Raw genomic sequence first — 22,775 nt, 5'->3', positions numbered from 1 at the left:
GAGAGGTGGTCAGGAAATGTCCTGTGGCACACATGCACGCACACAAAAAGGTCTGAAATAAAAGATACATCATGATGGCTTTAATTGGTGTTTGTCTGTTGATTCTGTTGTGTGCCCATGCAGCCCATTTTCTTTTGAGACTCAGTGGAAGAAGCTGAGTTGTATGGAAAACTCAACACTGAGCCAGTTCTGCTTTTCCTGAGGCTTAAAACAATCCAAGAAGAAGAGAAAACCCATTTTTAATTTCCTGAGTCTGCGTGGGTGATATGCTCCCTAAGGGTAATGGACCATCTTTGGTAAAGCCAACCTTTCGGGAACCTTTGGGAACCAGCCTTTGGGAAAAACAACCTGGGAGTTTGAGAGGGCTGTAGGTTGCAGTTCTGAGGAATAGTGAGGGGGAGGTTTGTGTTTATGTGTGCATTGTTCAAGAAGCGTATTATGCCAATAATTTGCCCATATTTGCTTGCAAATTGTATGCTTCTCATAATTTGTTGCAATTTCATTTCTCTTCAGGGGGCTTATATGGTAAGAGTATTTTTATTCTATGGTTTTTACAGGTTGAATGAAACTGGTAGTTGCATGTGTAGTATTTACAATATTTTCATGCTACAGATGTTTTGAGATGAGACTGGGAAAAGAGAGGAGAGGGGCAGTTTATGAACTAGAAGAGCAATAACTATACTCCTGATGCTCTGGGAAGGTTGTCTCTGTCATTTTGAATATGCTGTTGCTGAGGAAAGTTGTCAAGGCAGTCTGAAGATTGCATGCAGCAGAAATACTCTACAGTTTGGAGAGGCACCTGATTCTTTTCTGGCCCTTAAACTTTCAAGGACTGCAACAACTGAGAAAGCAAATAATTATACCCCATTAGTCAAGAGGCCTGAGTGAATAAAATTGATTCTCCATTAAAATACAGTCTAAGTTTAATTTACTTCCCCAGACCATCAGAAAGATGTCAGAATGTGAATTTCATGAAAGCTAAAGAAAATCTTCGTTAAATGACCCCCATGTGGTTGTATGTTCAACAAGCGGACATTAAATGTCAGATTATAATCTCCCTTTACAGAGTACATAAATGCTGGTAATATTTTTCAAATCCCTATGAAGAATTCGTGATGACTTGTCCATGTTGTGTCTTGAGTTTGGGACAATTTGAACTAATTACTAATCTACAGTAGGAGAAAAAAAAACAAAGATATTTTATTTACAAATTGTGCAAATTGGCATGGGCTGCTGATATATATCAAGACTTTTTCAGAAAGTCAGAGTCATCATTATTTTTGTAAGTTCTTACTTAGAAACCAGGGACCTCGCATTTCTGGGTGTCTTCTACCAAGTAACAAATTGTAGCATGAGAGGAAATAGCCTCAAGTTGTGCCAGGGAAGGTTTAGATTGGAGATCAGGAAAAATTTCTTCACTGAAAGGTTTGTCAAGCCTTGGAACAGGCTGCCCAGGGAAATGGAGGAGTCATCATCCCTGGAGGTATTTAAAAGACACACAGATGTGATGCTTAAGAACATGTTTTAGTGGTGGGCTTGTGCTAGGTTAACAGTTGAACTAGAGGATTTTAAGGGTCTTTTCCAGCCTAAATGATTCTATGATTCAAGGAGGTGCTCCTGAGCCTACATGTGTTTTAGCCTCATCTCTGAAAAGTTCCACCACTTACATGAGGGTGGAATCATTCAGGACAAAAACTTGAAGAGCAGAAGCCTCAGACAGGTGCATATGAACTCAAGCTTTTAATGTGTGTATATATATATATATGTATCAATGTAGAGGATTAGTGGTGGACTTGGCAGTATTGCGTTAAATGCTGGTCTATGTGATTTTAGTAGTCTTTTCCAACCTAAATGACTCTGATTCTGTCCTTGATTCTATGAATAGATCTGATGTAAGAAATATTAACCTTAATGTACAAGTTAAAACTGCATTACCTACATGATTTTTTTTTTTCAACAATGTACATTTTAAAAAACACCCTTAGAAAAACTATACTTTTTTAGATCAGGATAGGTGTATGTTAGGCAGTGATTGGGATTTAATAGTTCTGTCAGGATAAGAAGGACAAGTGGAATAGCTTGGTACCCTGAGCTTTAAAGCTTGTCAGTATTCTTAAACTATATTAATGGCACTAAAGTCATATGTTATATTTTCGAAATTTATGTATGTGAACTATTCAGTGCTTTTACTGTAACTGGTTATCCAGACATCTTGGTTTAAATTTGGCTTCTCATGATGAATGTACTGAAAACAGAAAGCTGGAGAAGAATATTGGTTGCCTTGTGTTAATAAACTTTCTGTGGTTTTTTTTAAATAAAATTATTTAGGCCTTGGTGCTTCTCATTCTACTTGTGTTGTCCTTTTCAGCAAAATCTTGTTTTCAAAGTTCCCGTATCTCCACTACTAATTTCTGATTTCTGTCTAACCAGTGGAAAGATGTAATAATTCTTTCTCATCTGCTTAAGCAAACATAATTTTTGATGGACAAAGTAGGATATGGTCTGTTATTCCTTTCTAAGTACTTGAACTTTATTAATTTTTTTTTCTTTTGGCAGTTTACATAAATGGACTTGGGCTATTTAGTTTAACTTCTGGGAAGGAAGTGGGGCTCTAATGAATTAGTTCACTGTACGCTGTAATGGAACCTTCCTCCAAGAAGAAAAGTAAGCTTCTTGCCAGCCATTCAGGATTCCCCCTTGTTCTGGTGGCAGAACAAGAATAACCCCTTGAGCAAAATGTAAGTGTTTCAGGATGATCGGAATTTACAGCATTAGAAAGCTGCCAAAAAAGCAACTTCTAGCTGAGGCTAAATTGGCCTAAATTGAAAACTTTGCAAAGCTCATAATTGACTTTTTTCTTTATATGTTTCTCTGCTTCCCATGACTTCATTGTCATATGCCTGTGGTGACTTCTTGGTATTTACTCATGGTGACAATAATAAAGAGTCTGAAGTATTTATGGTCATCAAAAGATACTGAGACAAAGATTTTAACTATGATTATTGGAGGAGGAAATTTCTGTAGTGTCAGGCAGATGGAATGATGTTCCTGGATGTTTGATTTTTATTTTACTTCAGGCCTCTTCTCTACCCACTGTCTTGGGAGTTAGGTCGATAGCAGCAGTATTTCACTGGGTTCAGATCTTGAAGACTTAAGTATTTTTGGTATTTTTCAGTTGTAGCCGTGTTACGAGTACAGCTGTGTGATGTATGGTGGCATCACGAAAGTAGTTCAAGTCTGATTAAACCAGTAACCGCCCTTTCCAAAATAAATTCTGTTCCTTCTCAATGTTCAAGAAAATTAGGCTAAGTGAATACTGTTTGTTCTCTACTTGAGAATACGATTTATTTCCATGTTATCTCTGCAGGGTGAAAGGGGTTAGTACTGTGCTGAGAACGACGTGCTTCTCTCAGATGGGAGCTTCTTCCTAGAAACGACCAAGTTCCCATCTTTTTGTTCAAACAAGACTACCAGGAAATAAGAAAACTTGGAACAACTTACACACTGGCACAAATGGCACAAAATTACTAAATAAAACTAATGACATCAGCAAGCAGGCTCTTCCAATCTAAGCAAAGCTATTGGAGTGCATTTTGCTATTAAAAATGTTGTGGCAGTACTTCAGAGCATTAAATAAACCACTACCTGTTTAAAACCTAGAATTTGTGTGTTTGAAGTCTGTCCCTTAGAGAGCATTTAAGCTGCACCTGCAGACCATACACATATGTGAATACTTCCTTGAAGGAACACAAGCAGAAGCTTGCATTCAGTCTGTGTGCACCTGTAGTTATAGCTAGTATGGGAGTCTGCATATTTTATAGCCCACAGTCATGTTTTGTGTAATCTTTGTCCCCAAATTATAAAAATTTAACAGGCTAAACCTAAAATAAAGGTTGGCCAGTGTCTGTTCCTAGACAGGTGGGTTGGGTTTTGCGGTTTTTAATTATGAAAAAATACCAGAAAGTTTTTACCAATTTGTCTTAGGGCAAATCTTTGGAGATTGAAAACCCTATTGAGAAGCAAATTACTGAAATAACAAATACTAGAGACTTGGTATTGTAGAAAACAGTAACATTTTTTTAAATAGCCCTCTTGAATAAATGCTCCTCCCAATCTTGTGGACTACCTACAAGTCCTTAAGGAGTGGTGGTTATCCTCTCTGATACCTCTCTGAAGTCTTAGCTTTTATTTAATATTCTTGAGGTTTTCTCATTGTGAGTGTAAACTACGTATTATGCGTTCAGTGTTTTGTTTTAACTCTGACATGTCTCCCTAATACCCATGTGCACAGCTTTTGGTTTGGGGCTTTTGGTTTGTTTCAGGAAAATCTTCTGTAGAAGCACAATTCAGTTTATCATTTTGTGTTCAGAACTGAGGGACTTTTTCCACTAGGTTGTCAGCTTTTGGAATTACGGTCTAAAATGCAGAGTAGGTTTGTTCCAAACCACCATATATGCAGATAAAAGAGAGTGAAGTAAGCTGTTTGCATTGCTATGGACAAAGAATCTTTCAGGTTGTCTTTGGTGACACTGTGTGGGAAGAAATAGCTCTGAGCTATTCTCAGCAGTTGCCCATCCTCTGCGCTGCTGCTGGGTTTGTGAATGAAGACACAGTGCCAGGGAGAGGTCATGCTCCTGTAGGGCAGAAAGCAACAACTTGGTGATGATTAGATATACAATAAAAAGGTATGTTAGAGAAACAATTGGGTGTTGGAAGCCTGGTTTGAGGAGGTAGAGCTGTAGAAGATGGTGGGAGATAAAGCTTGGGCTTGTCTTTTATTCAAAGTTGAACTTCTTAAGCAGGCAAAAAATAGTCATTTTTATCTACCTTTATAACCATTATGACCTCCTAATTAGGTAAGACTTTATAGAATGCACAGGAACATACCAACCATTCAGGGCTGTTGATGTGCTTGCTACTTGCTAGCAGTGCTTGCTACTTGCTAGCAGTGCTTACTAATACACAAGAAATTAAATTAGCAGTGATGTATGGCAGTAGCCATTCCAGGCTTTGCTCGAGCAGCATTACTGTATTCAAGCTGGTCAACTCCAAGGGAGCTTCTAGCAGCTGTAAATGACTGGAGTACAATGATTCCTATGACCGTGTTCCATCCTAGGAAACAGAATTAACTCCACACATCTTGAAGTTTCCTTGAAATCAAGGGATTTAATAAAAAAAAAAAAGCCCTCTGGTTTCACATGCTTTGCATTTTTATTGGTGTAAAGCTGTGCAAACAGGACCATCAAACCTGTGCCATAAAAGCATTAGCTTTTATGACTGTGGGAAATGAGTATCTTTTAATGATATAATCCTAGTAAATTTTCCTGTATGTTTTTATTTGCAAGAGACAGGATAGGTTAGTTTCTGAAGCCAAGTAGTCTTTGACTCATTGTTTGCAGGCATGAATTGCATCAACAAAATGTAACTATCTCCCAGAAAAGCAGGAAGTTTCATAGAAAGGAGAGGCTACAAGTAAAGTTGGCCAAGAAACAAAAATTGTGTTGTGAAAATTTCAAGGTTGCATTGCTTGTTTTCATTCTGTATTGTGGCTCAGGAACAAAGTCAGACTGGAGTAGTCAATAGCTCTGTCTCTCATAGTCAAGGCCATGTCTGAGGCTGTGGTTTGAACATTGTGTTTGTGAGACCTAACTGTGATACCAGTAGCTACTTTGGGTAGTACCTTTTCTAAAATGCTGTTATATACATCCTTCTGAGAAAATAAATAAAAATAAATCTTTGAAATTGATATATATACATTAAAAACCTGGGTTGCTATGCATCTGTCTGAGGCCTATGTTCCCCAAGTCTTCATCTTGAATGATGTGCAACCTTCATGTAAATGTTGGAACTTTTCAGAGAGATGAGGGTAAGACACTCAGAGAGTGTCAGGAGTATCTCCTTGAATCATAGAATCTTTTAGGCTGGCAAAGACCCTTAAGATCCTCTAGTCCAACTGTTAACCCAGCACAAGCCCACCACTGAAACATGTTCCTAAGCACCACATCTACATATCTTTTAAATACTTCTAGGGATGATGACTCCTCCATTTCCCTGGGCAGCCTGTTCCAAGGCTTGACAGCCTTTTCAGTGAAGACATTTTTCCTGATACCTGTCTAAACCTTGCCTGGCACAACTTGAGGTCATTTCCTTTTGTCTTATTGCTTGTTAGCTGGGAGAAGAGGCCTACCCCCACCTCGCTGCAACATCCTTTTCAGGTAACTGTAGAGCGTGATAAGGCCCGCCTCGAGCCTCTTTTTCTGTAGAAACAACCCCAGCTCCCTCAGCTGCTCCTCATAAGAATTGTGCTCCAGACCCTTCCCCAGCTCCATTGCCCTTCTCTGGACACACTACAGAACCTCAATGTCTTTTCTGCTAGCAGCTTTCCATCCCCTCTGCCCCCAGCCTGTATAGCATCACATGGGGTTGCTCTGACTGAAATGCTGAACCTGGCACTCCCCCTTATTGAACCTCACATAATTTGCTCAAAGCTTAGTATCAGTATCGTTCTCTAATTACAGAAGTGTCCATACACTTCTTGGGAACTCCATGTCCACATGCCACTACAGAGCAGACTTACTCATTTTCTATCCTCCTGCATCATCTATGACTCTTGTTTTCTGCCAGGGCTTTCCTAATATTGTGTTGACAGAGGTGTCCTCCCCTTTTGTCTTTGCACTGTTCGGCTGAATCCAGCGTCAGCTCTCTCCAGTGGCGTCACTCAGACCTTGCACAATGTGCAAAAAAAGGAAGACCTTGGTGTTTTTTCTTGCATGTTTTACAAAGACACAAACTCAGGCAAGGCAGGCTACTGTATTGCTTTGCATTTTAATGGCTTTTTAAATCACCTGTGTAGCTCTCACTAAAGACCCTCATGTTCAAAAGATACTGTGTTCATACCGTAATGCAGATTAATTTGGGAACCCCAAAACTCTCAGGACAGGTATATTGGCAGAGTTATGAATGGAAAGCCCCTATCAGTTATCAGGACTTGTTTACTAGTGATTCTTTTCACTGCATTTATTTAGATGTGCAAAGACTTCTTATTCATGTCTCGCTTCTACCTCTTACCATCTCTGTAACCACATTATGGTTTATCTCTTCTGCTATACTCCATTTTTCTTTTTAGGAACACTAACAGTTGATTAGTTTGGTTTGGGTTTTTTCTTTTGCTTGTTTGTGTCAATGGAAAGGTGTTTTTACTCATTTGCCAGGTTTACAGAAGTATTTTTTGAGGGCTCAGAATTTAACAGTGCCAATCATGTTTTGTACCTTTCTTTTACACGCCTTTATTTTCTTAGCAAAAACACATCTCTGCCATGCAGAGTTTTAGTTTACTGCTTCTTCTGTTGCTGGTAAAAAACATTTTAAAATCAGTGTGTGGCTTAGTTTCTTTCTGTCTGAATTGTGAAACTAAAGTGCCCAACCAGTAATGGAGAAGTGAAACAAATTAACAAATCCCATATGTAATAGAAAAAAAGAGAGAGGAAAGAAAAGTTGTTTGGTATTCTTCTCAAGTAATCTTAAGATTTCATTATAAAGCATAAAAAGTGTACAGTGTTCAAGCTGAAATCTCCTTTCCTGGGCAAGGCTGAGTACCTCTTAAAGCTGATTTTGAGGCATACCTTGTAATCTTCTTGGAAAATCTGGTGGTAACATAGTGGTTTTTTTAAGCATGACACAAAAGGCAGAGAGAATTATTTTTTGTTTGGAAAAAAAAAAAAAAAAAGGGGGAAAAATCCCTAATTCCAGGATTAGGTTTTAGGATTGGCAGTTAAAGCACAGGCACTCATTTTTTTCCTGTAATCTGAGCAAGTAAATGTCCGACACAATAATTATGGAAAAATAATCCCTCCCCTGTATCATTTTTATAATGCTTTTCATTGTACCTTCTCACTCAGCCAAAGTGAATCAGGAAACCATGTGTTAGGTGGGACAGACACTGTCTGTTCCCTCTACAGGGTCATGTTGCTTTGTTCTGAAGACAGAAGGGTGAAGGTAACTGCAGTACATTGCATAAAAGCTGCAGCTTTCCTCATAAATGATGCTATACATGAGTTACTGAGGGCCTCGTTCATTATCTGTGCAGAGAGATAGCCTGGCTGATTGCTGCCCTAGAACAAGATTAGATGCACAACTGAAGGAAAAGCAGCTCTGTAGAGGCTGGATAATTTCCCATCTTCTTGCCTTGATGAGTGTTCACCAGTCTGAGGGCCATGATCAGGGAGTATAAGCTTCTAGCTATATTTTGGCCTTCTCTTTTAAGAAAGCAAATGGTACACCCTCCAAAGCCAGCACAAGCGTGTACCAACAGTGAAAGTGATACAAATCCGAATTCTTGGCTGTACTTGAACAAAGTGCTGCCTGTTTGAAAACCTGTTTAACATCCTCTCTCAGACTCCAGAGTGCATTATTGTTTTTTCATCTCTGAGATAAATACCCTGATTGTGATAAAGTTACTTTCATAATAAGGAGGCAGGATATAATTATAACATATATGAAGTTTGCCTTGTCTTGATCCCTCTTGTTGCAGAGAGTTTAGGCTTGCCACACCTGTGATCACTGTAAATAGCTACAGTTGTTGGAGCACGGCTGTAATTTTGTGGAGTAGGCTGGAAAAGTGTAGTTTAACCTGATGCACTCACTTTTTATTATATGCATATGCCTGTGCAGTTCCCAGCAGAGAATTTGGCCCTTGTCAAAAATACCTTTTGGCATACATCAGTTATAACTAAGCCAGTAGAAACTAGCCCTTAGCTTTGGCTGAACAGTAACTCAGTCTTGTCTGGACTCTGTTTTTGGTGAAGTGGCAGGAAAAATCTCAGTTCTTTTTTGAGCCAACTCATAAAAAAATGTTTCTTGCTTTACCATGATTTTTTTAAAGCAACTGAAAAGTTTATACTTAAACTGTTATGGTTTTACGGTAGGCTTACAACTAAATAATAAATATTTAATGAATGAAAGCATGTCCATAAATTAACTGTTATAAGGGACTATGTACTTGGGAACCAGAGTAGTGATGTAGACAGAATAATAAATAAAGGAATTAATTCAACTTTTTCAAGTTTCTCTTTATTAAAAAAAATTTCAGCTTTTTTGCTCCAATGGTACCAAGCTTGTCTATAGCCAATCTGTGACTTCATGTTGTGAAAATGGAGCTCTTGAGACTGGAGAGTTATCAGCAAAGAGATTTGCATCCAGCAGTACTGTATATTTATTTGTTAAACCCTTTTATCTGCCATGATCACACTGACACTAGATTTTAAGATCTTTTTTTCTTAGAAAGTTTACAAAGTTTAGAAGTCTTTCTTTGTAAACTTCTGTCTTAGAAGTTTACAAAGGCACACAGACACCCCTATATTTTACTAGATAGGCTGTATTAATAAACTAAATCAAGTTTCAATAGATTCAAAAAACCATACAGAAAAAAATTGGGACAGTTATTTTTCAGTCAGTTTTCTGATGTGTCTGGAAAATGGCACATAGACACATACTGTTGGTTTTTTTAGCAAGTGCATATTACAAAAAGGTGTTAATGTTTTGTTATGTGGTCAGTGGCATTTAAATTAAAGTATGTGTTTTGCAGATTATATGTCTTAAGAAAGGAGTCTCAGATATTATTGCAGGAAATTAATTAGGCCATACTTATTATTTGTCTTACTTGGTTTACTGATTGCAATGACGAGGAATTAATGTTCCTTATTCCTTATCTCAATAGCTAGAAACACAGATTTCTCATTTTTTCATGTCAACTGTTTATTCTTATCAGAACAGCTCTGTCTCTTACAATGGATATTAACTTGAAAGTTCATGTAATTTTCTCCCTATTTTTCTCCATGGTGGTCTTAAAACCACTATTGTGCTGCAGATCAGCAACTTATATTTTTCCTTGTCCTTTGACACTTTCACTGAATCTATCACTTTACTCTCTTTTTCTTATAATGCCTTTTATCTCTGCTGTCTTTGATACCCAGTTGAAGATGGGAGGGCTGTTGGTGTGCCAAGAACAATTACATTCCTTTTATTTTTAGTCCTTCAACAGCTTTTCATTCTGAGTCTTTGCACTTTATGAATACTGTCTAGAAAGGGATCTGTGGCAAGGTCTACAACCCTGTGAATGTCAATACCTACCTGAAATCTTCATACTTTTTTCCCTCTCCTGCAGTATGTGGTAACATTTTCTATGGCCTCCAGCTCTGCTCTTTCAGACTACAGAATATAAAGTGCAGTTGCTATCTTCTTATAAATGCAAAAATGTTTTATTGTGTCAGTGCTGAATGAGCTTGCTCTCATTTCACATCCAAGTAAAACTTGCTGTGTTTGTTTTTATAACAAAAAACTAAACAAAAACCTTTTGGATTTTGTCTTGTTCTTTTCTCTCTCCTTAGCAACTCCTCCTTTATTTATCACTACCAACCTCTCCCACCCTTAATCAGTTTTCCCTACATTCCAGCACCTTCCTGGGCTGCTTTTCAACTTACTGTGTATATCATACCTATGTCTCTCCCTTTCATTTATGTTTTTTTTTTCTCACATTGCCTTCATGGCAAAAATCAGCAGCAGCAGTTGATATGAAATAGAAATATAGGTCTGACCTTTGAAATTATTTAAATTGCCACTAACCTACACATTATCAGTTTAAGGCTGCAATTGTGCTGCACTAGGCTTGTTAATACTGATAATGGTATATGTGTTGTTGATACTAGTAATGTGCAAACTGTGATTAATTCCTTGGATCAGCCGTCGTTCTAAGTGACCTAATGAAAACTAGCTGTTTATATAATACAGGATCTTATCTTAGCAAAATAAACATTTTAAAAAAAAGGTATTTTAGTACATATTTCCCTAGTACATCTGTTCACTATGAGAAGTTCGTCTCATTACCTAAAAAGCAAGATGGTTTGCATTATAACTGCAGATTGGAAAGAAGTAATCTGAGAGACAGTGCGTGTAGCCAAAACTTTGGATGAAAACCAAACTTTTCATCAGTTTTGTTATGATGATACATGCTATGACAATGGACCAATCAACAGATATAGCCCTTTTTTGTATGCAGAAATCAAATTTCTTTTGTTCCCTGTATATTTTCTAATATGGCATTCTGAACATGCCACAGAGCAGTGTTGTTAAACAGCACTACTACTGAGCTGCGCACTTTGTGCCCTCCATATAACTCTTAGCAGGTGACTTCTGTCTTGTTTAGAGGTGCACTGGTCTGCAAGAGACTTGTGCTCAGTGTGCTGAAAGGATACACTAATGCTGGCATTCAAGTTGAGCTGACCAAGTCCCTTGAAAAGACTCTTCTTTTCAGTACCAACTGCCAAAGTTTCATAGGAAAGAGTAGTAACTTAAGCAATAATCTATAAAACAAAGATGTGAAAAGGATATAAAGGACTTCGCTGGTAGACTTGTAAGTAGGCACAATTTTTGCAATTGTTAGTACAGAATGATGTGTCTTCAATCTGTCACACATGTAGTGTTGGATACATTTCTATTTGCTTCTGGAAAAGAAAATCTTCCTCTTCTGGGAAACTATTCATTGCAAAAATGAATATGCAGAGGGGGAATATTTATAGAAGGTGAGAAAATACTTTGGGTTTCATGAGGAGTGAATAATGAATAATTCAGTCAAGTGTAAATGACTTAAAGGGAAAATGTCTGCGAAAAGATAAGCTACCTAGTAAATTTTTTCTGTTAGGCAATAAATCAGCAAGATACATGCCAAAGATAAACTTTCACTTCAGACTTATTCTAAATCTTAAAAATTTGGCCTTGTGAATTGTGAATGGAGTTTATTCAATCTGTGCATATAGTTCTAGACTGTAGCTAAAAGAAAATTGTATTCCCTCACCACCATTTCTTTGTTCTGTTTTACTTCTGTTTGAATACATTGTCATCACTCTTAATCTGGAGAAGTAATTTTTCAAATCGTGGTTTAAAATTAGGTATTTTACAATTTCACATATCATCATAAATCATGAATGTTTGGGTTTATATTTCATTGCAGCGGAAAACAGATGTGCCACTTCAAATGCAGTAACATGCACAAAGTGTCTTGCTTTGGGTCCAGAGTGTGGATGGTGTGCTCAAGAGGTATGGCATTTTGCTTAATTACATTTGACTTTATATTTTAGCTGCTTCTGATCTTTATAAAGATAAAGACTTTTAAACTGAGAAAATTATAGTGAGAAATAGCAAGAAAATCTTTAAATGATCCCTAGAGACAGAACCTGAGAAATCATGTGAAATTTATTTTGTTTCCAAAGGAGAAAATGCAATCTTTTATTTGGAAAATTGCAGTAATTTTAAATAAAGTGAGACCTTTTTAATGCATTCCATCTGCTTTGTAGACAGCTTTGGCAGACTTACAGTAGCTTTGAGAGTTTAACAGTTTTTGGCTTCAAGAGCAAAATTACTTATCAGTACTTTATATTAAGTCCTCATCATATATGAAAACAAGTCTATACATATATGTCTACTGAATTTAGCAAAAGGTTGTACTAACAGTGGAGGTGACTTTGACTTCACCATATACAATGATCCTATCACAAATGGAAAAAATTATGTTTTTCTCATTTTGACACTTGAAACTATCAGTTTTGAGACTTAGCACAGAAGGTAGATCTTAGGTTGCAAGAATTATCCTGAAATTATTGTTACTTTGCAAAGTATTTGTAAGGATATGGGAATTTCTGGTTTTGTTTGACAGAAAAAAAAATAATCCTGTTGGTAGCATGATTTTGAGTAATCACTTCAGAGGAACAAGCTTTTGAAGAATATTGCTGACAATCGCAAGCTCATATGCCCTGTAAGGTCATGTGGAAATTACCCGTAGTAGCTTTCAGGTTAGCAGAGAAGGTAGATAAGTTCCTGGGGTGTGTCTGGCTGAGATAAGGAGTGTAAGGCACTGGCAATATGTGAGATATTATGTCTTGGAATTATTAACTTCGTCTGCCAAAGGCACAAGGCTAAGTAATGCAAGAATGGGTAGAGGCATGCAGGGCTTGTTTTCCCAGAGGAAGCTTAGGGCATGAGTAGATGGCACAATGGATTACAGTGTGGAAGGGTTCATTATTTTGGCCTCATGTCCTGTGTTACAAAGGACAGGGCTTTATCCTCCTCCATCTGCATTTATCACAGAACAGCATTTGCTGACTTTCCAGTGCTGTGGATCTGCAGTACGTCCCCTTCTAACTAGGCATGTGGATTTGGCCAGTTTCACTTCTGCTCTGCTTCTCTTGCTTCACTTCTCAAGTCAATGCTGAGAGCTGTTCATGGAAGCCAGGGCTTTGTCAAACCCTCTTAAACAGCTGGTTCACCTGCACACCATTCATGGTTATGGAACAGCAAAACCCTTATTATTGCAGGTGGAAATACTGCAGTGCAGCTTAGCCTGCCTGCTTCATCAGAGCAATATTTTTAATGAGATAATTAGCCATGAGGAACTTTTGAGATGCTTTGAATTTGTACCCACACACAGTGGACTTCAGAAAACACTACAAATCTATTAGTCATTACCAGTAATGAGAGTAAATTTAATAATAATACATTTAAAAATCTAGCTTTTTGATATGCATATACTAAAAAGGGTATATAAATAGCAGTAACTTAAGAAGTAGTCTCTGTTGTCTTCAATAAAGAAGGTTATGGAAAAAATGTCAGAGGTAGACTACAAAAATGAGTTTGAATTTGCAAAACAAGACACATGACTGTCAAATTTCCTTCTTCAGGGGCTTCCTCTAGTCTTTACAAGGTCTGGATGACTATTATATAGCATACAATTGACTGTATGCACTTTTAGATTGCTTATTTTCCCCATTTGCCTCTGAAAGATCAGAAATTGTCCTTTGTTTGGTTGGTCTCCAGCTTTGGCTCAGAGGATACTTTGAAAGACTACAAAGGATCTTGTCTTTTTTTTGGGTTTTTTTATGTTCAGAATTGTATTAATCATCACATTAGTGGTCAGGAAGGAATTTTGTATTGGATCATTTTGGCACAATTTTTGGCAAGTTTGCTCTTTTGATGCAGCAAAGGATGGGCTGCTTCTGACATCATCCTTCTACTAATCACTTTCCTGTTGCTACAAGGGCTTTTTTATGTTGGTGGCATCTTAAACTGTCCACTCCCGTAATAATACATGATTTCCTCTTTCCGGGAATTGAAATTACATAGTCCAGCAGGTCTTTGGATTTTGTGTAGTGTGATAGACAGATTCAGGTTGGCTAAATCTAAAGCTGACCTCTGTTGTTCCTATTAAATATTAGCCTGAGTAACATTACCAGTGGATTCTTCTGAAAACTAACGTGTTTTGATGTTGTGGGAATGACACTTTCTTGCTAAAATGAGCTCATAGCATGGCACAGAACTTTTTTTAGTGACATAGTGACAGTGTGTAATTTCCTTTTTCTCCAAAGCTGGCTTGTTCTGATTGTGCAAGATCCCATTTCTCATTAAAAAAAATTTTCTGTGTAGGAAAGGGTCGTTGTGGCAATTAGGGTTAACTTCTAATTTAAATATTGCATCATTGCCATTATTAAAAACATATGGCTTCATGAACTTGTTCTATGATTTATTCATTTATAGTAGCATATTTTATTGTTTCAAAGACTATTATTTTGGTTTTCTTCATCCTTTGAAGGTAGTACAGGTTTTTTTTCAGCTCAGATTGTTTTGTACTTTTTGTTTCTTATTAAACAGGATTTCATGGCTGGCACAACACAGAAGGGACGCTGTGACACTGTTTTCAACTTAATGAAAAGAGGCTGCCAATCAGATTTGGTTGAAAACCCCACAGTTCATGTCACAATACCTAGTGACCACGAAACAAATATACAAGTGACACCAGGAAAAGTTTCAGTCCAACTGCGTCCAGGTTGGGTCGTCTCTAACACATTGATATTATAGTAAACTTAAAATAAAAACAATACTTCTAAGTACAGATATTTCGTGAAGAGGCATCTGGAATAATTATTTGGAAGAATGATGGTATAACATTGTATTGTAGGACTGTGATGGTGTTGCTCCCATATTCAAGTGTCATCTTCAGCAAGATTTGTTTCTGTCAAACACAGATAAAGGTCAGAATAATGGAAGTAATAAGTGGAAAGGGAATTTTAGGTAGTCTTTCCTGTTTTCTTATGTAGTTTCTTGATTCTTTAGCCACTTACACTAACAGTTTTGCCTTACCTTTCCTTCTGAAAGTAGAGTTATAATTACTGAATTCATGATTTGATAAACTTCTTGATTATTTCTTTACTTTCAAGTGCATTGACTAGACAACTACAAAAATACGAAAACCATTATGTAAGAAAGGACTGAATTCCTAAAGAAGACTTAAGTATTCACTGCCTGAATTTTTTTTATAACTGGTATATCTCCATTTGCCCTCAGCTGAAGTCTAATTAAATCAGTGTTCATTCTCTATCTCTAAAAAAGCTGTAGCCAACAGCAGAAGTAAAGGTGATATAAAAGGATGCAGGGTTATCTTTCACTCAATAAAATTTAATTTATTTCTTTCTTTTGCAAAGAATAATTGGAGAAAAATATGTGAGAGGGATCAATCTTTGGTAGGAAAACATTAAGTGTTTGGGAGAAGTATTTTGCTGATCTTCACTGGGGAAATGATAATTTTATGTCAATTACTAGGGAAAAAGGAAGGATCTACATGAGTGTAAATTACAAAGGAGTTCTCATTTTCACTCCTTACAATAATAAAACTGTCAAGGTAACATCAGCACTTCTCCTTTCCCCACTTTCCTTCCAAAGTGACTGATACTCCGCTTTGTACTGAGAAATGGTTTCAGGAACTGAGCTACCTCTAGCTCTGTCTGTAATAACATTTATTTCCAAAGGCATAGCAGATTCGTAGAAAAAAAAATTAGCTTTCTAAAATTCGGTTTCAGTAAACTTTTTTCCATTAAATAGTGAAATTAAGTTTGGGGTTTCTTATGCTTTGCAGAAGTTCTTGCATCAGGGAGGCAGAAGTATAAAATTCCAAGGACTCCAGAAGAAAAACTTTTTATATGTAGATATCTTGCCCATGTTTTCTGCCTCAGGAAAATGCACAGATATACCACTATAGTTTTTCCTCAAAACAGACGTTGGATACAGTATAATCATGCAGACAAAGATGGTTTTATTTTGATACTGGGGTTTTTGACACTGTTTACATATACTCAACATTTAGGATTTATGTGGGAAAAAATAAAAGCTGCAGTCAATATCTTGCTATATGCAAACTGGAGACCTGCAAGGATCGTTTACAAAAAGTAATTCAATTTACATTGGCAAAGAGGAAACATAAATTGCAGCACACTGAAATTGCTTTCCTCGTGCAAGACCTAATACAGACAAATCCTGACATTTTCAGGTGGATTACGTTCAAAGAAACGGGAGAAATTACTTTTGCATATTTAACTTTTCTGAGTCAGATCTTTGTACTGGATGTACCTTTTGATAGTTTTTATTGAAAACCTGCATAGCTCTTCTGTAGCATCTTCCTTCTTCCTGTCCTTTGCTGTATCTTCATTGCACAATACTGGATTAGATTCTCCACTCGTCACATGAAGATCCTAAACTCATTTCTGCTATGAGCTCACACTTCAGGTGACATAAAATGATGACTAATTTGAAACCATGCATTACTGTACCTACTCTGTCTGTACTCATCACTTAACTCCTTTTGCTGACATTACAGAATATTAGGGAAGCAAAAATGTGAGGACTAGTTTTAGCAGTTTCCAAAGCATTAATATTTTTATTACATATGAAAATGTGTTGTGGTACTGCAGGAGAGACAGACATCTGTCATTCTGAAATAAGAGTTCTATTTTGTATATGCCAAAACATGGATTTTTTTTTTTTTTTTAGATTAAAACCTTTTTTAAAAAAATATATATTTTCATCCTACAGAGTTTTCTCATCCAATCTTTGGAAGCAATTTGGGATAAACTTGTATCATTATTTATGTGAGTTTTTCAGGCTGCACTGTCCTTGTGGTGCATATGTAGTTTTAGATTCTGTCATATGACAAACTATTTGCAGGATACATTTACATATTTTGAAGTGTCAACCTTGAAGTGACTGACCCCAATTTGTATGCAGATCTGTGTCCTTTGTGAGCCACAACTGCTTTTTGTTATAATGCCAAAGGGATTGCATAACCATGAATTTAAAACAAAATGGGGAGAAGTCAGATTTTTACAATAAATTGCACAGTGCTCCTGCAAGAAGAAAAAACCAAGATGTTGTACAAAATGTCCCTTTATGGCTTATTTTTGAATGATTCTTCAAGGTTTCACTTACTCTTGGGAGATTTTCTTGTTTGTTTGTTTTTCTCTTTGCTGACACAACTTTATGCTGAGATTGCTACAAAAATAAATGTATTTTTAAGCATGTCCATTCAAAAATAGTAAATAAACTTACTTGTTTCTTTTTTTAATCAGGAAGTGAAGCAAACTTTATGTTAAAAGTTCGTCCTTTAGAGAAATACCCTGTGGATCTTTATTATTTAGTTGATGTCTCAGCTTCTATGCACAACAATATAGAAAAGTTAAATTCCGTTGGATTTGCTTTATCTAAAAAGATGGAGAATATTTCTCTTGATTTTCGACTTGGATTTGGATCTTATGTGGATAAAACTGTGTCACCCTATATTAGCATTCATCCAGGTAGAATTCATAACCAGTGCAGGTATGTAGTCTTTTTATATTTACTGTAGCACTGAGACGTGTATTTAATGACACGAATATCCATTATACATATTTATTTTTAAATTCTTCAGAATTTGTCTTTGTTTCCTTATACCGTGGTTCTTTGACAAAGTTCCTAAGGAAATGATGAAAATTGTTTTACAATGATTACTTCTGAAACACCTGGTGAGTGATTTCAGGAAAACTTTCTGTATCAGAAAAAACGTGCTGTATTTTCTTTAGGAGAACAAGCCAATATCCATGCTGGTTTGGAATATTTGGTTATGTTTTGTATTTAATTTTAAAGTCAACTGTTGTGGTTTTGGTTATTTTGGATATGCTACCTAGATTCATCACAAAGTTTTGTACTTTCTGACCCATGTTCTTTCTAGTGTATGGTCATGTATTCATTAACTCTTCCCTTAAAACTCTACTTTTGTCAACATTATGTGGTTCCTTTCAGCTCATTTAATGAACAAAAGCAATCCTCTGATCAGCTTCTACAGTTCTAATGTGAATGAAATCCTCTTTTAAATAGAAAAGATGTTCTGGCCTGCATTTCCTTTTTCATACCCTGCCTTTTATACCTTGTGTTCAACATACATAAAGTGAGGGATCATTTCCAAAACCCCCTGGGGAGCAAGATTACTCACAACAGATTCAGAGCTGTATGATAGTAGTTGGAAAAGTGAATATAAATTCTTCATACTTTCTTGCTTGCCTTTCCTGGGAAGACATGATCCAGAGTTCTGTGAAGTCCCTAAGTAACTTTTGTGATTTCAGTGGGTTTTGAATTGGTTCCTAGTAGTGGAATTCATTCTACAGGTGTGACTATCTGTGGATAAAGCAGTCATCTAGACCATCTATACAGAGTGAGTGGATATTGATTAGCATTTCTAGGTCATGATGCATTTTGACTAAAAGTAGACATCTGCAGAGGTATTAATCCTTTCAATGCCAGTTTCTCTTCTTTGACTGCACCTTGATTTGGAGGAGGGCAGGTTCCAGTCTGAATGTAGTAGAAATTAAGGGAATTGAAACCTGCTCAGCATCTCTGAAATGGATGAACACTTCAACTTATGCCATAAATCATGGCTGTGAGTGGGTCCCAGATAAATGACCTTTATAAGTGGTGTTTCACTAGCTTACCTACGACAAACATCAGACTTTCTCCCTTATGCATAATTTGAAAAGGTATTTTTTACTGTGATGTTACTGAAAATGGATTTTCTCATCTCTTTGATGAGGTAGCTGTTATAAATATCAATATTAATTTTATGTACATTTATGTAACACTAGTGGATATAGGAACTTAGATTTTATTATAGCTTGAGCCAGTAGCCTGTGTAGCAACCTATTAAAGGATCTTAATGTTGCAGCGTGATAGTCCTTTCTCAGGGATAATGAAAAGCAAAGTTGTATCACCCTGTAGATATTCCAAAAGGGTTTATATACTCCCTGAGATCATACCATCCCTCTTGTGTTGCATTTTTGTTCTGTATGAAAAACTACATATATACTGTCAGTATATTAACTGTTATTATACACACAATTCCATAAAATACAAAATAATATACATTTTTTGTAGTTAATTATAACTACTTCCCACTGAAATTAATTTCACATAGAATTGCTCTTTTTTTCTGTTTCTTGTCCTGTGCTACCTATGTCTGTATTGGTATCAGGATTTTATGGGTTAATGAGGATGCAATATTTTTATCTCCTTCAAATGAAAAATAAGGCTTTTGATTTGTTTTGGTTTTTACAGTGATTACAATTTAGATTGTATGCCTCCTCATGGTTATATTCATGTGCTATCCCTGACTGACAATATAGCAGAATTCAGAAATGCAGTGAATAAACAAAAAATTTCTGGGAATATTGATACACCTGAAGGGGGTTTTGATGCAATGCTTCAAGCAGCTGTGTGCCAGGTAAGGAAGGAGCTTATTTACAAAAGTCTAAAGAAATAGTAATTCAGGCACTGTATATATTTTTATATATATATATGTAGATAAATGTGTATAAATATATATAGGTACAATGGTGCTCAGTGTTCTTGAATTCAAAATGCCAGTTCTATGCCTGATAATACTAAGACTTTTTTTCCTCCTTTTCCATTATTTCCCCCTTAACTGTACATTTGCAATTGAAACTGTAAAAGGACAGCATGAGGGAATATGTTTCAGTATTGGTTAATGATCTTCAAATTCTGTCTTTAACCAGCCTAACCAACATAGGATGGATGATGAAAGCAAATGCTTCTTGTTTGAATGGAAACATGTATTAATTTCAGTGAATTACATAATTAGTTTCAAAAATCATTAAAACACTGCTTGTGTTCCTCAGTGAAGACATACAAATTTGACATTTCTTCTCCTTTAGGACTTGAAAATTGAATGATAAGTTTCACGTATCTGCTTGTGTTGACAAGGAAAACAGAAGAACTTCAATGTTATCAACTTTTAAAGATTTCATATTTTAAAACAGTACAAATCAACTAAAATTTAACTTTTGTTTATTGATAAAATTTCGTCATAGTCTCTCCCATGCAGAAAAGGATGAAGAAGATCTGTATCAGTAGGTCTCAAGCTAGAAGCATATTAGATAAAGAGAGTTAGTTTTGCTCTAGAGAGCTGTTTTGGTTGTTGTTTTTATTCTTACACATATTAATGCAATAAAAATTTTGAAATTCGGTTGATACATGGGTTTGGTAATGCTCTATAAAATACTCAACTCCTGTTCAAATCACAGGCTTGCTGTGTTTCTCATCGGTTAGAATGATGTCAGGACAATGGTTTTATCTTGTCCATCTTCGCATTATTTTTCTGAGCAGTACGATAAGTCAAGGACAAACAGTAATCCAAACTATGCTAAAAATGAATAGTTTGGTCCAATTTTATTTTCAGATTTTGATGAACAGGTAAGTAAAAACCACTCTTCATAAACACTGTGGTTGAAGCTGTTACAAAAAATTATTCTGGAACTTTGGAAAAATTCCTAAAAATTCAGTGTTTCTCACTGGACACATTCCACACTTATGACATGTGAGTTCTAGAATAATATATGCTTCCAAGAACAATAGAATGGAAACATTCATGAGAATGTGGAGGCTTTCCTTCTAACTGAATTGTGAACTAAAATGGATGGGAAAAATGTGCAATTCATAATGACCATCATGAACTACAAATTATATTAATGTGCACTAAATTTGCCTACAATAGACCTTTATAACTTGCTCCATCTTGCTTTAACCAATACATCACAGTTGCAAGAGACAGCAGGTTAGAACATGGAGCTGCTTTAAAATTTTGATTGCTATGACATATGTAGGTAGGAATCATAGAACCACAGATCATCTTAATTCAGAAGGAACCCATAAAGATGATTGAGTCCAACTCCCTGCTCCTCACAGGATTACCTAAAACTAAACAACTCTCAAGGTGACAAAGTCAAATGATGGAGTCTTAGGAGAAGAGTTTTTTACAATGCTGGAGGAGAATTTGGAATTATTTAAGACAAAACCTGTTTATAAATAAAACTTAAAATGCTCCTTTTTTTAGAGGAATGCTGTCTAGGAGTGTCTGAGGGAGACTGATGCCTAAAGTGTAAGTTGGAAAAGACATGACACCCCTCTGTACTTGTTATCCTTTCTGGCATGAGATGTTTAATCCCCATTCAGAGCTAGCAGAGAATGAGCCTGAGAAGGGAGCAAAATCCCTCTCTGTGAAGAAAGGAAGACAGAGAGTAAGTCATGAAGCTTGGCTGAGTACATGGGGTGTACTGCAGGTACACGTTTCACATGCGAATGGTAGAGAGGAGACAGTGTCATAGGAAGGAGATGAAATGGAAGCAGTGAAAAAGAAGATGGAATAATCAAGAGAGGGAAAAATGAAAAAGCATGTGATGTATTTCCTGTCTGCCTCAGAGGTTTGATTATAATCAGGGAGATAAATGTTTTGAAAATACAAATCGGCATCAAAAAAAATTTAGACATAAGCTTACCTTGCTGCATCCTTCACATCACTGAGTTCCTAAAAGACATTCAATTCACCCTTGAGGCTGCCACTTTGCCATCAGTCCCTTAAGATGGTGGATAAATGTAGCATTTTGCTGCATAATAAAGAATTTCTCAATTTGCAATTGCATGAAGACCTTCAAACTTTAGTTTATTGATTTGTGATCACATACTAAAGTATTTTCCAGAAAATTGTGTAGGAAAAGGAAATTATAGAGTGATAATGATATGAAGTAAATAAATACAAAGTAAATGTAGAACAGGATGACAAGTATCAATATGGACGAATGCATATTTACTGGTTGTAATGCTTTCTTGGATCCCAGAGAATTTTACAAACTATATGCTTTACATTTTTACATAATAGTGACACACACAATGTGGCAGTTGTTATCAAGCCTACTGTATAAAGCAAAACTGGGATGTATATTGGGACGTTTTTCTTCAAAAAGCAAAGAAAGTGGAAAGTGGAGAAAAAAAAAGAAATTGGTAGTTTTCAGATGTAGGACATTATATCTATTTCCACACAAAATGCTTTAAATAGCCTGGTTTAAACTCAGTGCTTCCAAGCAGTGTAATATCTGAAAGTGGTCTTTCATGTTAATTTTTCATTTTGTTATTGATTTTAGAAAATAGGTAGGTACTGCTTTCTTATGCCTAATTTTGTTTTCTATTTAGAGCCACATTGGATGGCGTAAAGAAGCAAAGCGACTGCTTCTTGTGATGACAGATCAAACTTCCCATCTGGCCCTTGACAGTAAATTAGCAGGAATTGTAATCCCCCATGATGGAAACTGTCACTTGAAAGATAATGTGTACGTCAAAGCTACGAGTATGGTAAGGTATATGTCATAGATTTTGCCTTCAGAGAGGCAGTGCAAAACTGTGTAAAGAAGGTTTTTAGACTGCTGTCAAAGCATTGCTTTTATTTCAGTTATTAGAGTGGTATTTTTCTAGATAGGCAAGTTGTGAAATGAAGAATTGGTCACCTGGCATATTGGCATTCTTTTTGTGTGGAATAAAGTATTTTGGAGTCTGAAAAAAACAGTACACAGCCAAGGAGGATATGT

At 36.3% G+C, this 22,775-nt stretch overlaps 1 protein-coding gene across 1 annotated transcript in view; it reads left to right on the top strand.

The window, feature by feature from the left end:
• Positions 1 to 22,775, top strand: part of ITGB8 (integrin subunit beta 8) — a 47,133-nt gene that overhangs the window by 3,369 nt on the left and 20,989 nt on the right. The window contains 5 exon segments of the mRNA XM_039548276.1: positions 12,005 to 12,090; positions 14,695 to 14,869; positions 17,442 to 17,688; positions 19,456 to 19,621; positions 22,384 to 22,542. Of these exon segments, the coding sequence (XP_039404210.1) occupies positions 12,005 to 12,090; positions 14,695 to 14,869; positions 17,442 to 17,688; positions 19,456 to 19,621; positions 22,384 to 22,542 (833 nt within the window).

The sequence above is a fragment of the Corvus cornix genome, chromosome 2 (assembly GCF_000738735.6).
Source record: "Corvus cornix cornix isolate S_Up_H32 chromosome 2, ASM73873v5, whole genome shotgun sequence".
Taxonomy (NCBI): domain Eukaryota; kingdom Metazoa; phylum Chordata; class Aves; order Passeriformes; family Corvidae; genus Corvus; species Corvus cornix.
Note: the sequence above shows the minus strand (reverse complement) of the source record. Positions and strands in the feature narration are given on the sequence as shown.